Source organism: Struthio camelus, chromosome 9, assembly GCF_040807025.1.
Source record: "Struthio camelus isolate bStrCam1 chromosome 9, bStrCam1.hap1, whole genome shotgun sequence".
Classification (NCBI taxonomy): domain Eukaryota; kingdom Metazoa; phylum Chordata; class Aves; order Struthioniformes; family Struthionidae; genus Struthio; species Struthio camelus.
Window position 1 is genome coordinate 14,309,892 of NC_090950.1, and position 19,919 is coordinate 14,329,810.

General features: G+C 42.5%; 1 protein-coding gene and 1 long non-coding RNA gene across 2 annotated transcripts; both read left to right on the plus strand.

Moving 5' to 3' along the window:
- Window positions 1-4,546: 4,546 nt before the first annotated feature.
- On the plus strand, window positions 4,547-10,907 carry CCL20 (C-C motif chemokine ligand 20). The gene is made up of 5 exons (XM_009675769.2): window positions 4,547-4,803; window positions 8,545-8,818; window positions 9,107-9,221; window positions 9,996-10,073; window positions 10,369-10,907. The coding sequence occupies exons 2-5, from the start codon at window positions 8,737-8,739 to the stop codon at window positions 10,394-10,396; spliced, it is 303 nt and encodes a 100-aa protein (XP_009674064.1). The 5' UTR covers window positions 4,547-4,803; window positions 8,545-8,736; the 3' UTR covers window positions 10,397-10,907.
- A 1,712-nt stretch (window positions 10,908-12,619) lies between these two features.
- On the plus strand, window positions 12,620-15,879 carry LOC138068144 (uncharacterized). The gene is made up of 3 exons (XR_011142792.1): window positions 12,620-12,927; window positions 13,970-14,037; window positions 14,961-15,879. It is a non-coding gene; the product is annotated as an uncharacterized lncRNA (long non-coding RNA).
- The last annotated feature ends 4,040 nt before the right edge of the window (window positions 15,880-19,919 follow it).

The following is a 19,919-nucleotide window of genomic DNA, read 5'->3' on the forward strand; positions in this document are numbered from 1 at the left end:
ATATAGGTCAAAGAAATCTCATTTAAACTAGTTAATACTTTCAGTGACTAGTGATGACTTACTGTGGATTGCCAAAGAGACGAGATGGGAGGAAAAACCTGAGTGTGTTTCCAAGTAACTTTCTGTGTTGAAAGAGCACTTTGAGGCGTGTTCCTTCCTATACTTGACCTGGTTATCCTAAATCCACCCACTGGCGGCAGATTTTGCCCTGTCGTCATGGACAGGCATTTCATTTCAGAGTGAAAAAATTTGCATTTGCACAACTTGTGTGTGTAGGAAGTTTCAGCTCAGCACCTCCGCTCTACCTTTTTTTTTTTTGGCCTCAAGGTGCATCTCACATTACATGCTGTGTGGGAGACTTTAAACCATTGCGCCTGTCCAGGTAGGGCAAAGTCCTGCTGGCAGAAACTCTGTTGTGTTTTTAAGAGCCCACATAACCGGCCAGATACTTCATCTGATGCTAAGTGTCTAATGATAGTTGAGAGACATTTAAGCCACAAATGCTGCTAGTGTTTGTTTAAAAGTGAGAATTCTTGTACTCAAAACGTCCTGGATTCTTGTGATACTTTTATTTCTTGCTAATACAGAAAAGTTTGGATAGCAGGGTCACTAAACGCTTGCACTGGAGTGTGTAGTGGAAAGGCCTTCTTGCACAGCAGTAAGTAAGTGTTGGGTTTGTTCCTTTCATGAAGAATAAGATTTTTTTTTTCCACATGGCCCAAGATTTTTCTCTCTGCCCTCATTTTCCTATTGGTTCAAAGAATAGTTGTAGTCTGTGTCATACCCCAAGGGTCTTGCCCTAGTTTTAAGGCTCTCGATGTGTTAGGTTGTGTGCAAACATAGACTTCCTTGGATCAGAAAGCAATTTTGCTCCAAGTCCAGTAAGTTTGGGTTAAAATGTTCTAGTAAAACAGAGTTCAGTATGGAATAGCAGATTTTTGTCAAGCACAGATTGCTTGGCCTAAAACATCTTGTATTTGAGCAGCTTTTCTGGTAGATGAAAGGGTGGGCTCTTACAGAACAAGCCCTCGTTGTTTCCAGGAGATCCCTGAAGCTCATCAGCAGTCCTGCGTGGTTGGGAACAGCATCTTCCTTTAGACTCTGGCCAGAAACTTAAGCAAAAGGGCACTGTTGTGGCTGACTGGAGTTGTCCAGTGGATAGTGAAGATTAGGCCAGCAATAATCTGGGAAGGACTTTGAAAATGAGGACTAGCAAGTTATATTTGAAAGATCAAATATAGCCTCACAGAGGGAGAGAAAGTGACCCTGGCAGAAGCATTCTCAGTGAGTACCAGGAGCAAGACTGCCCCTGTTAGACCTCCAAAAAGCCTCTTGCAGAAATGAAGAGGTGAAGAGCTGAGGAACAAGACAGGAGTTTTAGGCAGCTTATAGCCCTATGCTGTTATACTGAGTATCTCAGTTGCATTGTGCAAAAGAATCTGTAAGAGTTGGAATGGAAGGACCTAGAGTTGGAGTTTCCTTGGAAAAAGAGCATGAATCACACACAAAGAAAAGCCTGCTTTGTTTGAACATCTATGGTTCAAATCTTCTCCCCGCAGGAAAGTCCCTATTACATAACTCTGTGTAGTTCTGAAAAGCTATAGCAACTGCAGCGCAGCAATCTGACCTGAGAAAGCCTGCGTCCATGGTTACTCTGTCAGTACTCATGCCACTGAATCACTGACTAGTATTAACCAATATCTATTAAAAGTAAATTCATTTTTTCTTTGTTTGGCAATCTAAAATAACCAGGTCTTTTTGGATATTTCTAAGCTGGTCTTCCAGTAACACACAACAAAATCCCAGTTCTGTTAAGAATGTACAAAGTAGCCCAGAGTGACAAAGTCCTCCAAATGTCAAGTCTGATTTAGTAAAACCTAGAGTCAATGAGTTCTCTTGGCCAACCTAAAACTTTGCCATTTCAGATTACTTAGCTCTTCTTCCTTTTTTGGTTCTTTTTTTTTTTTAGTTTTTTTAAGTTTTTTTTTATACTTTTTTTCTTTTTAGATCAACTTAAAGAAGAAAGCACAGAACATTAAAAAAGCTTCACACTTTCTAAATTATTCTCTTCTAATTTTCAGACAAAGCTATTAACCGTGTTTGACCTGAATTTATGAAAAGCTTCAGCCTGTGTACAATTACATTTCATGTAAAATTATTAATTATTTTATTTTTTTATTTTTTTGCCCAAGGCATAGTATTTTTTTCCCTCTTTCTGAATTCAGTGTTTTGTGTGTGCTTGTTTTTGTTTGTTTGTTTGTTTTGTTAAGTGCAAAGCCTCATTTGTCCATACCAGAAGTGACTTCATGTTCCGGCTGTGGATTTTGGTCCCAGCCGCTCTGGTTCTCCAGGTCCTCTTGGAAACTCTTGGGCCATGTGATGGGAGTGGAGAAGCATTGATCCCACAGAGAAGTGGGGAAGTGAGGACTAAAAGAAAACCAGAAGTTTTGCGCTCAGCTTGGGTGGGTTGCGTGATGACTCCAGTGCAAAAAGGTTGCTAATATATTTGTTGTGGAGGTTCCAGGATATTAGGTTGTAGTAAATCACATTTATTTTTTTCTGTTTGTAAGTAATTTCCCCTTTTTTTCCTGTGAATGACACTTTGTGAGATATTGGATGTATCCTCTCAAGTGATTCCTTTCCTTCTTCTCCATTTCTGGAGAATTTATACAGAAAGTAGGCATTCTCAACTTCTCTGGTCAGAAGCATCAGTTGAAATGTGTTTTCTATTATGCTTATTGTACCTAAAGACATTTATGCCTTTAGATTGGAAGGGAAGACAAGCTGTAATAAAGTGAATCTAATGCAACTTAGAGCTCATCTTGTCAAGCAGCTTTTTATTGTTTCTTCTCCTGATTTCTCTTGCTTTCCATCTTCATTCTTTGCCTTCAGCTTTTTGAGAGGTCCACTTCAGGGAACGTGTTGTGTGCTATCACAAATGACAGTAGGGCTGAATAGGGTTAATTTCAAAATTTGGAACTCCTCCTGTAGAACTCCAGATATTCAGCTCCTGGTCCCGTACGCAAGTAGCAGCGAGCAGCTGGTGGCACTAGGATGGATGCTGCAGATGGACTAGTCTCCTCACAGCCTGACCTTTTGACAGATCAGAGGTTCATTTCTCTCAACAGGCATATAATTTGTCCCTAATTACATCAAACTAATGTCATTCAAAAACACTTCTAGACTTCCTCTCAAGGTGCAACATATAATTAGTGAAAACTGTTTTTGTTTTTCAGACAAAGATTTTTGGCAGTCAGTCGAGTAAGTGTTGAACTGTCAGAAATCACTGCATTGCATCACAGCCTCTAAAACGACAGGGAAATTGAGCAAGCTACCTGTGGAGCTCTTGTGCTCGGGATTCGTTCCACGTTTCATCATCAGAGGATTACGCGATATTGCAGTAACTCCTGATTTGGCGCTGTTCCTTTGTGCTGGCACCTTTTCCTGCCCTTTGCTCTGTCAAAGTTTTCCTGAACAACTGGAAATTACAGAAGGGAATTTTCCCTGTTTAACGCTGTTCTTCCTGGTTGATCAACTGTATTGCTATAATGCTTTATATTCAGCAGTTCAAAGGGCTGTAATATATAATGAAACAACACTGTGCGAGGCTGGATAAAAATGGAAATTGGAGTAAACTGCTTCTAGTCAATAAAATTGTCAGTATCTTTCTCATGTTGTTATAGGGAACAGGTTTTAGACAGGGTCTAAAAACTTAAAGGGATTTAAACAAAAAAAAATCTTTCATCTTTAACACTAGACCTTAACCCATAAAGAAGAGGCTATAAGCTGCAGTTTATCAATCAAATAGTTGACCATCACAAAATCCCTCTCCTGAAGTTAATGGGGTGCTTTAAGCCTTGCGTCTGCATAGCTGTGTTTTGGGATCTCATAGCAAAGCTGCATAATCAAATGCATTGCCATCATTGGGCCACAATTTCAAAACATTTCAAACTGTTTTCTAAACCCTATACAGTTCTGAATTTCTCATGGGTATGCAGATTTTCATATGCAAGTGTTTTTATGGAAGCTGATACAGATTTATTTATGCAACTCCACTTGTACATGCAAATCAGCTGGTCTGCTCCAGCGCTGCATCATTCCCGGGTTTCGCAATGGAGAAGTGATGGGACAAGCTGCTCTCCCAGAAGTAATCCCCTTCCGCTGCTGTAGGTGTGCTCATTGAGACAGAACTATAAAGTCCTTTTGGACTATCAGCAGGCTATTTCTTGTGAGTAAAGCCCCTCTTTGTGATAAGAGAGAGGAAGCGCTTCACACAGGGGCAGCAGCCTGGGGCTCCTGCTGCGGTTCTGCAGCCGCTGTCCCCTCCTTCCCCTGTTGCCGGTGCCGTCTGCCTCCCCGCGCTCACTTGTCAGCTTTCCTGCTCGCTTTCCCCAAACTGCTCCGCACCTTGTCTTCCCGTGAGCGTATCGACAGCAAGAGCTGGGTTTGTAAGCAGGGACTAAGGGGAGGAGACACGGGAGAGAGGAGAGTCAGCAGGCTTCAGCGAAGTAAAGCGGAAAGGAGAATCTGCTGTGACAAAAGCCTTAGGAAGAGGAAAAGGTGGGCTTGACCGCAGCTTGGGAGGGGAGGCAGATGTAAGCCGCCCCATGGGATGGCAGCGCAGCGGGCTGAAAGGGGCTGCTGGAGGCCTCGCGTCCCCCTGCCGCTCAGGCAGGGCCACGTTCGAAGACGGAGCAGGTGGCTCGGGCGAGTTTTAGGTATTTCCAAGGGTATTCAGGTGGGGATTTCACATCCCCGCTGCGGCAGTAGGGCCTGCTGCTCAACCACCCTCACTGCAAAGAGGTGCGTTTTTCTCCTTTTTTCTTTTTTTTCCCCCCCTTCTGTCCAATGAGAATTTCCCTTCTCGCCACCTGCCCTTTTGCTGTGCCTCCCGGGGAAGAGCCTTCCTCGCCCCGGCAAGCAGCCAAGGGGACCGACTCGGCCCCCCTCGGCCTTCCCGCTCCAGGGGAAAGAAACCGGTCCCCCTCGAAAGCAGGGGCCGCCGTCCCTCCCCACGGCGTCGGCGCCGCCTCCTCCGCATGGCGGATGAAGGCACGAGGTGTTATTAGCCTGCTGGGGGCCCCTGAGGCCCAGCACCCCACACCGAGCCTGAGGGGCTGGCTTTTTCGCTCACCCGGTCCTCAATCCTGATTTAGTCGCGTGGGCGCGCGGGGCAGCCAGGTGGGAGCCTCATTAAGTCGAGGCAGCTGACGAGAGGATCCGAAGGTGCTTTCCCCTGGCTGCCGGGAACCGCGGCCTCCCTGGGGCGAGCAAGCGCCTCCCTCTGTGTGTGTGTGTGTGTGTGTGTGAGGGGGGTGTGTGTGTTTTTTGGGTTTCTTTCCCCCTATTTGTTTGCGTTATCAAGTTGTAAACTTTAGTGAGAGATAACCCACGGCTGTGAGTCACATCAGGACTTAACAGGCAACTTGCTTTAGCCATTTGTGTTAAATCTTGTGTTGATTTTTACCTACTTTGCGCGAATAAACGGAGGGCGCTTCGTACGTGCCAAGTACAAACACAGGGGCGTCCCTCCTGGAGGGGAGGCCTTCCTCATGGGTTTTGCTCTAATTTTAAGCCTTAAGCAATCAAAATTGCTAACTCAAACACCCCGCAAAGCAAACGGCGCCCCACGAGCTCGCGGCCCCGCTGGTGCTCCAGCTCTGAAACCCGCCAGGGCCCTGCCGACCCCTGGGTAGGGGCACGTAGTGGTCTCCATGCTAAAGGAGGATGATTCTGTCTTCAAAAACAAACAAACAAGCACCTACACATAATGGAAAAGGAACATAACGACTGCAGATGGTAGACTTGGAAGGGAGTCTCAGGAGGCGAGGCCACCTCCATCTACATAACTGCCTCAGTAATAACACACAAAGCCAAAATTGCCCAGGTAATGGTGTTGGAAACGCTGCATTTGGGTAGGGATTTAATAAATTGGGCCTGATGAGGAAAAAGTAATTGGGGGGGGGGTGGTTGTTGGCTTGGGAGCAGTCTGGGCAGAGGAAAAGAGGTGCCTGCACCTCCGGCGAAAGGGGGGGGCTCAAGGACAGAAAAAAAATGCAGAAGAGGTATAAAATCAGGTGGAGAGCAAAGACTAGGGTGATCCTATGGCGCAGGACCGCCTGCGGCCGAGCTGCAGGCCCCCAGGGTGCTGGAGGGACCCCTTGGGCAAAGGGTTGAATTTGTAAGGAGGGACAGACATGTACCTTAGTACTAAGTGGAAGAGGAAAGGTGACAGAATTTGAATTTAATAGCACTTATATGGGTGACTTAAGTTTTCTTGATAGTAATATAACCAACTTAGTAATGTAACCAGTGTATCAACATTAATAACAAGCAATAGAATTGCAACTCAATATTACTTGCAATGAAATGTGAAATGACTGTGTAGTGATATTACTATAACAGAGATGTGTTTATCAGCAAGTTAAGGTGTTATTAGTTTTTTAAAGATGGTTTTAATGTAAACATTATTGCTTCGGCAATACATCTCCATCAGTTACCTCTCAAGCCTCCAGTCTGAAGGGGGAGAGAAGGCCTTAGGGAGCAACAAGTACATTGTCAATACAGGAGACAAACTGATCCCTGTCTTAGAGCTCTGTCTCTGTCAGCAGTTCTTTAAATTGGTGTTTGCATAATGCTTTTGATGCTCATGAAACAAATCCATGGGTAAGAAGACATGGCCACTATCGGGATGTTCTTAGTAAATCCCAAAGTGGCTGAAGACTTTCCTAGTATTCATACTAGAGAGAAATGGGAGGGTGGAAGGGGAGGAATGAGGGATGGTAAGCTAATGCCTAATTTTCACATTGCCTTAAAGGCAGTTTCTTGGTAGAGACGGAATGCAGCGAATTCTTAAAAACAAACCAACCAACCAAAAACCTCAAAGACTATTACTGGATAATCTGGGAGAATTTCCGAATCCTGTGTAGCTTCCATGTTATTTAAAAAGGGGGGAGGGAGGGTTAAGAGAGGGAGAGGTTGGTTTATTGCCTGTACCTGGCTGCTGCTTAGTACCTCCCAATCCAGAAATGCTTTTAAGTGGTTCATATTTAACCAGTCCTATCTGTCTGAAAAGGAAAAGGCTGCCAAGCTAGATTGGATCATTTTGGATGCTGTCATTCTAGCTAGCTATTTCGTAGCATTGACGAGTGCTGACTTAAAACAGTTCAGACACGGCTGCATCCTGAGACATGCGGTGGCACTGTGCTTTTTAGCCTTGTCTCTTTTTATGGCATGCTATTACACGCTACAAAGCAGTAATAAAAAGCAGTGTACGTCAGGGTGTGGGACCTTGCCTCTTCCTCTTTTCCTTGGCCAGAGCCAGTGGCTCTGAGCAGAAGCCTCTCTAACATACATGAAGTTAGGCATGCTCAAGGCGGCTTTTACGCACCCCAGCCATATAAGCTTGCCTCATTCTGGCTACTATATAGAGAAATTGATTTCCTTGAATAATGAGCTGTTTTAGAAAGACTTTGATTTCTTACATTTCTAGGAAGAAATAACAGGATGGTATCCTTTGTGAGAGGCATAGGACTGACAGTTTCTGAAGAAGACAGCTGTGAGCATCCATGAACAGACTGTGACTCCGTGCACTGCTCATGTCCTTGAGCTTAACTGAGAGAAACTACCTTTAAGCTTGGGTTACTCTATAACCCCCTGGAGCTGGTGGCAGCTCTCATGTGGCCACCAGCTCGCCAGGACATGACCTGCAGCCATCCCATTCACTTCGCATAGGTCACTAAACGGCATTGGAAAGTAACAACCTTCACCAGCAGCTCAAACAGAGTGTACTTGCAGTGATGACGCAGACTCTCCGCGTGGTTTTTTTCTGAGCTGTGCTAGGTAGTTTTAAGATTGTGTCCATTTTAGTTGGATGTTCAAGAGTTGCAATACTTGGCAGGGCAAGGCAGTTAAACACAGCTGCTATTTATGAAAAAACTTGGATGCATTCTGTACAGATTCAATAGATAACCTACCTCCTGTTCCAAGCTGCTTTCAAACTAACTTGGTTTCAGGTGTAATAGCTCAGATGTGTAATGACCAGGCAGAAAGTGATGGCAGTAAGTATACAATAAAAAAAACTCTAAACAAACCCATTTCTATGAATACTGAATGTGGTCTACATGCACTCACTAATACTACAGCCTAGAACTAAGAGAGCTCAGAAAGCAGTAATTTGGGAAGTCTGATGCTACTGCGTTGGCTCACCAGCAAACATGAATGCAGTCCTTTCCTATCGCGGGAGACAGAGCTTCCCAGCTTCTGTGAGGATGCTAGGCTGACATGATTGTCTGGATTAGGCCCACCAACTTGGGTTTACTAAACTAGAGCAAAGCAAATACGCAGTTTTTGCAGGTAACATTCAGATTTCAACTTTTCTGATTTCACAACCCACACTCCTGCCCCTAAAAATACACATATGCTTCACCCACAGAACCATTACCTCACAGACTTTTATTTCCTTTTCTTTTTGGCTGAATTTTTTTTTTCTAACCTACTTTAAAAAAAAAAAAATCCCCATTGTGCTGCTATCTCTGTTTATAGCACCAGGAAGGTGTGCTCGGGCCGTATCGGGCACAATGGAATTTGCTGTGGGGAAACCCGGTGAGGAGAGTGGAACCCGCCCGCGCGTGAATTCCCGCGGCTCCTGCTGCTGCTTTATAAGGAGGCATCGGAGCGGCAGGGCTGGCAGCTGTGCCAGAGCGCCCGGGAGCACAGTCGCTGCACGCAGTGAGAATGGCTGCCTTCAACTGCAGGAGCTTGGTGTTGGCCTCTCTGTTAGCGCTTCTGGTGCTGTTGCTGTTTGGTGCCTCCCAAGGTGAGCGAGCTCGGGTTGTTCGGCCCTGGAAAGCGGTGCATGGCGCTGCTCCGCTGCATGCCAACCCCACTGGGGGGATGTGTGTGTTTTGTGTGTGTGTGTGTATATGTGCACGTGTGGTCTCTCTCATCGTGCTGCCAGATATGAGGTGGAAGGACATTAAAAGCATGCTGCTTAATCCTTGCAGTCCTACCCCTTCTCTTCTGCCAACAGGGAGTTGGGTAGTCAAGTCCTAGGCAGCCTGGTCCGAAGGGCTTTTATTTACCTCACTGTTTTCCTTCATTCCAGCACAAAGCAACCAAGACTGCTGCCTCTCTTACAGCAAAGGGCGCCTGCCTCGGTGGGCCATAAAGGGCTATACTGAACAGCTCTCCAGTGAAGTCTGCGATATCAGTGCAATCATGTAAGTTACTTTTCGGGAGATCCTGTATTTCTTCTGGCAGTTATGTATTAGCCTTAGGATGTCTGTTTGGGAGAAAAAAAAAAAGATTTGAATATTATAAGGTTGATTTTCTTTATCTTTTTCAAAAGTTTGAGTAGATCTTATATAATACTTGCATACAAAACATTGCAAGACCTGTAGTTGGTAGGGACTACTAAATCACAGGACAGCTGCGCAATGTAAATACTAAAGCTGGTAGTTTAGGAATCAGCTGTGTAAACAAGGATGTGCTTAGTCTTCAGCTTAGCCTAACTCTGGCCTACACCGGATGTTCCCTTGCCACAACCTGTTAACAGACACAAGTCACGAGCCCTGTCTTAATTCACAGAGATCAGAAATTGTCTCACAAGGATTTAGCCCTCCTAAATGCTGATCTGTTACCTTAGCTTGACAGAAGCTGTTCTCCTTAGTCTCAAAATTATTTCTTGCATCCCGCAAGGTTCTTTGTCTCAATGTCTCCAACAAATTGAACACAGTTGTACAGTGCAAAAAATGATCCCCAGGACTAAAGAAGCTATTATGTTTAAAATTCATTAGGTTTTTCTTCTTGTTCATGCAGTATTGGGGAGGGGGTGTGTAGCATCCCTTATCTAACTGGGGTTTAGAAAAGTTGCTATTCTTTATATGGAGTAACACGACAAATTGTTTTTGTTTCACTAAATACAGCTTCATAGTATTTTCTAGCAGAGTTTTTACAATTATTCACTAATATTTTTACCATTACTTCTTTTCCAGTTTCCACACCCATAGTGGACTGAACGCCTGTGTAAATCCTAAGGAAGGCTGGGTGAAGAAGCATCTTCTTTGGTTGAGGTAGGAACCTAGAAATCTAAAATCTGTTAGGCTGATGAAAACAGAGCATATATGAAAGGTCTTTTCTTACATCTCCTGGAAGCCACTTTGATGGCAATTCTGAACGTGTTTGTTCTTCTGTCTCCTATCAGACATGGTTACTTTTTAAGAGCCCTCTCTGGGACAGTCATGTCATAGGTCCTTCTCCTACCTGAGCTATTCTTCCTATATTCGCTATTATCTCGGAGAGAGAAATCTACAACTGATCTGTGGCTGAAGTGATTATTTATGTGCTTTCTCTCATTCCTTTTAACAGCCATAAGCTCAAGAGGATGTCGATGTGATGTGGTTTCCAGCAGGGAACTAAACACAGACGTGGCTGAAGAACCACTAGGTTCAACCTCTCGGTTGAGATCATTGTCTTGTACACCGTTGTGTGCTTACTCACCGCTATCTCTGGCTTCTTTGGAACCGTTGAACTTCTGAAGTTGATTCATATTGCATCACTGTTTTGCTTGAATTAAGCATTTTGTTAAAGTTTCTATTTTACTTACTAATATATGACAGTAGATTTATATTCAGTAAAGACTACCTTAAGCTATTGTACAGAGTATGTATTCTATTAGGTTTTTTGCATAGTTGTTTTGTATGTGTGCTGTGTGCTATTCAGCATATGTAAAGCAGGTTATTTATTCTGTTAATTTTGTTACTTCTTTGGCACTTTCTTGTGCCAAAATGTTTCCTTTTAATTCTAGTTAGCATGATAATACATTTTGAACTGTTGATAAACAAATTCTGTTTGTAAGAAAAATGGAAATTGGAGACTTGAAAAATAAATGAATCTGTCTACATGCGAGATATATATATATATATATTTTTTTTTTAAATCACAGAAGGTAACTTCTCCCTTGAAATAAATTCCTTTGCTTGTGAGCCTCCAGCTGAAACAATTAGGCAAGCATATTCATATTTGTTAAAGCCACTGCCCAGCTTGTTAACTCTGTTTGCCCTATGGGTACCTACAATCTCCTTAGGATATATCCCTTTTCCTCTCACAGACAGCAGCTACATATGAAGCTTTTTTGATGAACATGAAGACCTATTCTTGGCTCAATCTCATCTTAACTAAACTTGAGGGAATTTCTCTTATAAGTTCCTGTGTCTATTCAGGAGAGACCTTACCTGTTACAGGGCAAGCTTCTAGTTCATTCCAACTGAGAAGGATTATGATTGTGCTAATGCTGTCTGCTGTCTCTGCTAAAGGTCATCTCTGGAGGAGAAATTTTCAGAGGGGCATTACAAATGATGCCTGATAAAAGCAATGGATCTTTATGGCATACGGTGTGGGCGCAGGATGAAGCGGGGAGGCTGCTCTGCTCTTTAGCTACATGGCCCATGTGGACTTCAGGGGTGCAACCAAGCAGGCCACGTAGGTGTCATCTTCTCACTGTCAGCACTGGAGTCTTTCACATAGATCTATGCTCTGATTCTTGGTACCTTTTACTCACAGAGGTAGAAGCATCAAACATTTGGTAGACACTCAGCTGCAGCTACGTGTTTCTTGATGTCCTTGAGATAGGAGCTGATAGGTTCTTTTTATGGTGGTTGTGAATCTAAGGCTGTTGACTCTAGTTTCAACACCTGCCAGAACTTGCGCAACCTGCTTGTGGCCCTGGAAACCTGGGAGCTTGCAGTTTGCTGGGGGTGAAGCGCTGAAGGAGCAAGATTAATTGGTTTCAGAGTTTCTAATAGGTGGATTCCATGTCCCTCACAAAGGATATAATGTAAGTAGCTATAGCCATCCCAGAGAGGAGTCATTACCTAGCGCATTCCTTGGGAATTTTGGGAATTCCCAGAATTTCGTAAGAGGACTAGAGCAAACTGCAGAACTCCTTCGACCTTCTCTGCCAGCATTGGTGCGTGTTCCCATATGGGATGACCTAAGAGTTCAGGGGCTATCAGGCACCAATAAAATGGAACAGACACAGTTAATGGACGCATATGAAAGTGTCAGAAGTTGAGGTTCCCCAAGCCTACCTTGAAAATAGATAGGGTGTTTGAGGGAATATTGGGATAAAAACAAAGGAGAATACTTGGTTAGCTGCTGGCAGAATCCTAAAGGTGGTGCCCGCCACTGACACAGGTGCTGAGGTTGGATGGGCAAAGGTGCGGGGCAGTGAGGTGGGGAAATGAAAAGAAGGCCAGGGAGGAGAGAGGGGTGGCAAAACAGTGGGCGAGTTGCTGCAGAGGGTGGTAGAGATTTTAGGCACCAGAGCTATGTATGAACTTTGTGCAGAAAAGCCAGGAGCCAAAGGTAAGGAATTCAAAGCTGAGGAGCAGAACAGGAAAGTGAAGACTGTCTGAAGTTGAGTGGGTGGCTCTCTTTTCACAAGCCCAACCTGTAAGTAATGTTCTGTATCACTTCTGCAACTCCTTCTTCCTCTTGTCAGCCACAGTTCTATCTCCACAAAAGCTCAGGTGCTCTATCCACCGAGCTATGACTTGTGGGATTTTTTTTTTTTTTAAGTTCCTCCTCTTGTAGTTGAATGTTTTTTTATAATCGGCCTCATTGGAGGAAACAAAATCACCTGAAAATTGGTTCCTATGCTCAAAAACGTAGGTTGATAAGGTTGACAGGCTGGGAAATTCCCTGTAAAAATAACATGTCCTTTCATGAATTCCTCAAGTTGCAAGCAGGCATTGTGAGTGAGTGCTGTACCTCCACAATCATCAGATCACAGGAGTTGCATTTTTCTGAGCAAGTAACCATAAGTGGCAGTAAAAGTTCTGATAGCTTGGAAAAAGATGACCATTTCTAGGAAAATCTTGACCCTGATTTCTTTGGGGCAGATGCACCTCTTCTGCATTTGTGTAGGTGAGTGTATTTCCTCTATATCTTTGGGGATTTCTTCCTTTTGTTTTTTTTCTTTTAAATATTTTGTAACCAGTTATTTTCTCTTGCAAAATGCTGAAGAGCCTTGTTCAGAGCTCTGAACTCGAGATGGGGGTCTGAGGGCCTTCCCATCAGAGTCTCAGTGCAATTTCATATGTCAGTTCCAAAGTCTTGTGCTCTCACCCTTTTGAGACCAGTTCTCCCCGATTCCTGCATTTGCTGGAACATCAGTATTGACTCCTGTGCACGTCTTTACTTTCTGTTATTTTTTTCTTTTTGCCCTTAAAAAAAAAATCATCCTTTTATTTTCTAAAGCAATCTCACTCCATTCCCACTCAAGACATTATTTTGAGATCTTTGTCAGAAAACTTTCTCTTCATATATGGAATCAAAATTTTGATTTACTCATCTCTTAATATGTTTTTTTCTCCCACTCCAACACAGAGTAACCATGATTGTTGCTGTTCTGGCACACAGAGAAAAGTGCCTCCTAGGGCTGTCATCAATCACATGGAGCAGCTGTCAGCAACTGTGAAATAAACGTTATTGTGCAAGTTGCCAGTTTAAGAAATTCAGCTGTAATATGACTATCCTTGGTTACTACTGTCTGATGCATAAGTAACCTGTGGGCTAGTGGAAAAATGTGTTTAAACGTTATAGTTTCCCTGTTTATATCTGTGGACAGTTCTGCAAAATTATCTTAATGCAAAAAAAGCTATATAGAAAAAGGTATACAATATGCATTTTTATCTGTCCTTGTACACACTCTGTGTTTAAATATTCTGAACGGTACATGTTAATTAAAGGTAGCAAAGATATTGATAAAAATAACTTAGGATTAAATGGACAGTGATTTGCTAAAGAATAGCAACCATTCTGCTGCTTTTTGCTGTTAAAACATAAAACCTGCTGTATCTCATGAGTTACCACCAGTATTAAGTTATTTGTTGAATTATTTGTTCAGTTAATTGTATCTCCTAACCAGCAGTTGAAGACCGTTGTTCCTCATCTCTTTTTTTTCCAGCTTCCACACAAAGAGGGGTCATAAAGCATGTGCGGATCCAAGATAAATGGGTGAAACCTTCTTCTGAGGTTTGAATGCTTTCAAGCTTATTAGCTTACTGAAGACCGAGCATTACTGAGCGCGCTTTGTGACAGCCACACTTTTGAGCCCTTTCATAGTGGTGCCGATAACTGCTCCATTACTTTGAATTACCAGTGCCTAGGAGCCCACATGTAACTGAACTTCACTTTTGATTAACTAGAATAAATAGTTCAACTGTAATTCTGCTTAGCAATAAATAGGGGAACTCCTGAAAGTAGATGGGCTTTGCGCTTACGAAATTGTCACTTGATTTTAATGGCATACACCTAACTTGATAAACATCAAAACAATACAGGCAATCAACTGTAACAAGTCTTCTGTAACTTGATCTCAGTTGTTTTATGCTCTGCCATTCTTATCAAGCAGTAGGCAATATCCCTTGCCAAAATATGAATCATAATAGAGGTTTTTAGTCTGCAGATTTCTTTCTGTATCTTGTACGCATTTCCATCATCATACTTCTATCTTTTTAGTCATATTATGCAGTCTGAATGATAAGTTATAACTGATTGGTTATAGTTGTGTGAATTTACATATATCCAAGCTATGATCTATGTTCCTATGATTTTGTGGTTGTATTATTCTTACACGTGTCAGCTTCTCCTGTCCAGTGTTGCTGTCCTAAGCCAGTTAAAGGTTTTCAAATTGCTGTTTGTTCCTTGTGCATTATCGATTGCAGATGACTTACAGTCAAAGCTCACCAAGAGTTATTGGCATTAGTTAAAATGTTTTGTGATAAACATAAGCAAATCAATACATTACTTGTCATTGATGATAGGTTTGAATAATATGTTAATCTAATACATTACAGCTATACCTCTAGTGGAATGTTGCTTATAAATATGGTAAGTCCTGAATATTTCTCTGGCCCTGCTTGCCTTAACACTACTATTTTTTTTTTTTTTTTAAGGGAACGGGGATTTAGACAGCATGTTTGCTTTTGGACCTAACCTGGTAAGGTTGAGCTAGATTTTTCCATTGCTACTTACCTGCACTACGACAGATATGAATAACTCACGGACTGAAAAATATGACATGAGACAAACACAAATTTCAAGGAACTGATAAAGCATCACTGAATTCCTTGGGCCAGTGAATTTGGCTACTTTAATAAAGCAGTTTTTACAGCTATGTATGCCTTTCTTAATTTTTCAAACCAAAAGACAGAGGAAGATACAAATTCATGAAGTCTTTTGAAATGGACCTAGCCAAAAGACCTAGCTGTACAAATGCTCTCTGGAACTCAGCACAGATCAGAATTGACTCTTCTCGCACTTTTGCATGCTTGCTACTGATTTATTCATGGTTTTTTCCCTGGACCATTGACATTTGAGGTTGATCAGTCATTATTCTTCTTGAAGTAAGAATTATGTAAAAGTTTCTTTTTCATCTCTACCATGCCTATTATATCTTCTGTTCCTGTGAATATTAAAATATGATAGATATGGTACTGTAGCTGCTACAGTGTATTGAGCATAGTGTATTGCTCATATAGTTACCATTAATAAAACCAGGCAGTCTTTTGTCAACAATAGTTTCCTTGAATTTATAGCATCATTCAAAGATTATGCAATTCAAGATGCATGTTTAATGTAAAGATACTAGATGAAATGTAAATACTGTATCTTTAAAAAGTAAATACTTCACAGGAAAAGTAGAGTCTAAAATAGTATTATTAATTGTTATTACTATTTCAACAACAACATTTCCCTAATTTTACTTATATGAATTCCACTTATCCCCAAAATAGAACAATAATTTTGTTCGTAAGCATCTGTACCTCCATTTATGTGTTCTTGGAATTTTGTTACTCTCTACTGTAAATTAAAAATGCGGGTTTTTTTGTGTGTTTTTTTTTTTTAACTTTCTCTGTCTCAAGGCAATAATGGGTAGTCTGGGTTGACAGCCCCTGAAGAAACAGATATATATAGTGTCCATATAAGGCGTTTTGCCTGGCACACTTACAGTGCATGCCCATACAACTGCACAGACAAAAGTGAGGAAAAGAGGCATTGCTTAGCAGATTTTCCTACACTAACAGTACCAGCAAAGGGATATGAAGATCCATGGAAAAAGAACTACTTGTCTCCCACAAGAGGTGACTGAAGTAAATAGGAGTTGAATTTGCATGGTACATATTCTGTGGACAGAAAGTCTCTGCCTCATTCTCTGTTAAATCTGGTTACTCTCCAATTGTTAATATTGTCATTAGCAGAGAGGTCAAAGGAATCAATGAGATACAGTCATGAGGGTTGATTAAATATGCCATTAATTCCTACATATACTAATTTATTTCTACAGTCAGAGGCCTATCCTACTCTTTTTGCAATTAAAAACAATGCAAATTCACCCTGGGGGGGTCTCATGGACTTACTATTTCCTAATATTTCAGGAACACGGATGTTTCATTCTAGACTGCTGAGATCCACCTAGTGGGATGCTCGAGATCCATCTAGTGGGACACTTAAGAAGTGCTCTTGGCTGAATCTCTCTAGGAGCTCTGGATCCAAGCCATTCCAGTGTACTAAGCTTTTCAGGATTTTGTTGTTCCACAACAATACTCTTTTCTCCTGGAATATTTTGATTTATCTAAAACCCTCAATCTTTACATTTTTTTTAGAGTGATTCTTTTTTCTAGCCCTCAAAATTACAGAGAAAACCTTAGAAAACAAAAGATGAATAAGAACTCAGTTGTTTTTTTTTTTTTCACATTTCTTACACTGAAGCTAGTTTCATGATTCTGTGATATCTGACCTGTGCTTTTTGAGCAATAGCTGTAGCTGTAAAATTTCAAGGTAAAGCTATGGCCACATTTCCAAAGTGGGCACTTTTCTTGCAGTGAGCACTATTTCAGTTATCAGAAATGATGATGTTGAGCTACTTTTCAATCAACAAATTGCAGTTCTAATTGAAGTTGAAGATTTGCATATTCTTTTTGTCGGTTTGGTTTATGGCTTTTTTCCCCTTCCCTCCTTTACTGCCGAAGATGGATGTAATCACCCACAGATTTCAATGAAGATTTTGCTTGCCCAAGGGCTAACATTAACTGTTGCCTATGCCATAGTGAATGAGACTCTATAAGAAGGCACACACAGACAGTTGTAATAAGATACCAGATATGCTCTTTTGTTAGTTTGGGGTTTCTCAGATGTGGTAAATACCTTACTTGGTAATACATGCTCATGGAGAGAAAGGGACAAACCAGTTACTGTAAAAGGAAAGAGAGTGGCCCTGAAACTGGACTCACCCATGAGAAAGGCTGAATGATAAGGTCCATTTAAGAAAAGGTTACAGGACAAAGTATGTAAGAGAACAGGAAACCCTGAGACAGTGGAGTAGCAGTACCATGTTTAGTGATGGCATGCACCAAAGTGTAGGAAACAGACCACAAAGTATTTCTACTTCTGATTACACCTCTGTGTATTTTTGTGATGTGAATTATAACTGTCTTCTCTTGTGGAATAATGTCTGCTCATGAGCCTGAGCAAAACAGTTTTATGTGTAGGACTGTCCAGTACAAATTCATTTTAAATTTTGCATCCTCCTCCTCTACATTCTGGATGATAAAAGTTAATCAAAAGATAGCTTGTTCTTCAAAGAATACAGCTTGCAAGGAGACAAACTGTGTACCACGGAATCATAAAGTAACTACTCAGGTGAGAGTAGATAGCCTCATTAGGTTGCAAGGATAGAGAACCACTGCAAACCTGTAAAGACTCATACCTGGGTGGGATAGTTAGGTGTTATGAGTGCATATGAGAAGAAAGCAAACGTTGCCCTAGCCTTCAAAAAGGGCAAGAAGGAGGAGGACCACAGGCCCCACAGGAGAGAACTACAGGCCAGTCAGCCTCACCTCAATCCCTGGAAAAGTGATGGAGCAGCTCCTCCTGGAGGTCCTCACTAAGCATCTGGAGGACAAGAAGGTGATCAGGAGTAGTCAGCATGGATTCACCAAAGGGAAATCATGCTTAACCAATCTGATAGCCTTCTCTGATGGGACAACTGGCTGGGTAGATGAGGGGAGAGCAGTGGATGTTGTCTTTCTGGACTTCAGCAAGGCTTTTGACACTGTCTCCCATCACATCCTCATAGGTAAGCTCAGGAAATGCGGGCTGGATGAGTGGACGGTGAGGTGGATTGAGAACCGGCTGAATGGCAGAGCTCAGAGGGTTGTGATCAGCGGCGCAGAGTCTAGTTGGAGGCCTATAGCTAGTCATGTCCCCCAGGGGTCAGTCCTGGGTCCACTATTGTGCAACATATTCATCAATGAACTGGATGAAGGGACAGAGTGCACCCTCAGCAAGTCTGCTGAGGATACAGAACTGGGAGGAGCGACTGATACCCCAGAGGGCAGAGCTGCCATTCAGAGGGACCTGGACAGGCTGGAGAGCTGGGCGGAGAAGAACCTCATGAAGTTCAACAAGGGCAAGTGCAGAGTCCTGCACCTAGGGAGGAATAACCCCATGCACCAGTACAGGATGGGGGTTGACCTTCTGGAAGGCAGCTCTGTGGAGAAGGACCTGAGAGTGCTGGTGGACAACAAGTTGACCATGAGCCAGCAATGTGCCCTTGTGGCCAAGAAGGCCAGTGGTATCCTGGGGTGCACTAGGAAGAGTATTGCCAGCAGGACGAGGGAGGTGATCCTCCCCATCTACTCAGCCCTGGTGAGGCCTCCCCTGGAGTGCTGTGTCCAGTTCTGGGCTCCCCAGTACAAGAAAGACATGGAGCTTCTGGAGAGAGTCCAGCAGAGGGCTACCAAGATGATGAGGGGACTGGAGCATCTCTCCTATGAGGAAAAGCTGAAGGAGCTGGGACTGTTCAGCCTCGAGAGGAGAACACTGAGGGGGGAAACTGATCAACGTGTACAAGTATCTGAAGGAAGGGTGTCAAGAGGATGAGGCCAGACTCTTCTCCGTGGTGCCCAGCGATAGGAAAAGAGGCAACAGGCACAAAGTGCAACACAGGAAGTTCCATCTGAACATGAGGAAAAACTTCTTTCCTGTGAGGGTGACTGAGCACTGGCACAGCTTGCCCAGAGAGGCTGTGGAGTCTCTTTCCCTGGAAATATTCACAAGCTGTCTGGACAAAATCCTGGGTAATGTGCTCTAGGTGACCCTGCTTGAGCAGGGGGGTTGGATTAGATGATCTCCACAGGTCCCTTCCAACCTCAACTATTCTGTGATTCTGTGCGTATCTTGAGTTGACTGGTCAAGCTATCTAACTGGCGATGGGTTCAAGTAAGTGGTCCAATTAACAGTGAAATTGCCAATTACTGTGTCAAGGTTAAACTAGTAGTTAATGTTCTTGCAACATCATTGGTCATGTACAAAGCTAGTGAGACCACTATAGCTTTACGAAGTAGGCAAACAGGAACCTGAGAATGATAGATATAGTATAGCAGATTAAGTCAGCTGTAGAGTGGTCAGTATGGTGACTTCAGCTATTCACTCAAAAGTGACAGTTACCTCATGTACAAATAACTGTTCTGATACACCTGTATTTCAGGAGTGTAAATCAAGACTTTCATTTAAGTTTGTCATGCATATCTCAAAAATAACAATATTCTGGCAAGATACCTTACTGCTGTGATTGATTTTTTTTACATGTATGCTAGAACTGCTTGAAAAATGTGATTTTTCTATTCTACTAGGCATCTGAATGTTTCAAAGTGTTATAATAAGGAATAAATGGTCAAAATGTCTTTCAGAGTGATAATCCAAATCTCAAAGAGGTGCTCTCTCTATAGCATTGCTTGAAATTGTTATTAGAATAGGCAGTAACGTTTAGTTAAATTGAAAGCGTGTAGCACTGTATTATTGTTAATTACAATGGATGGGTGACATGTATAACGTTTTGAACATTACATGAA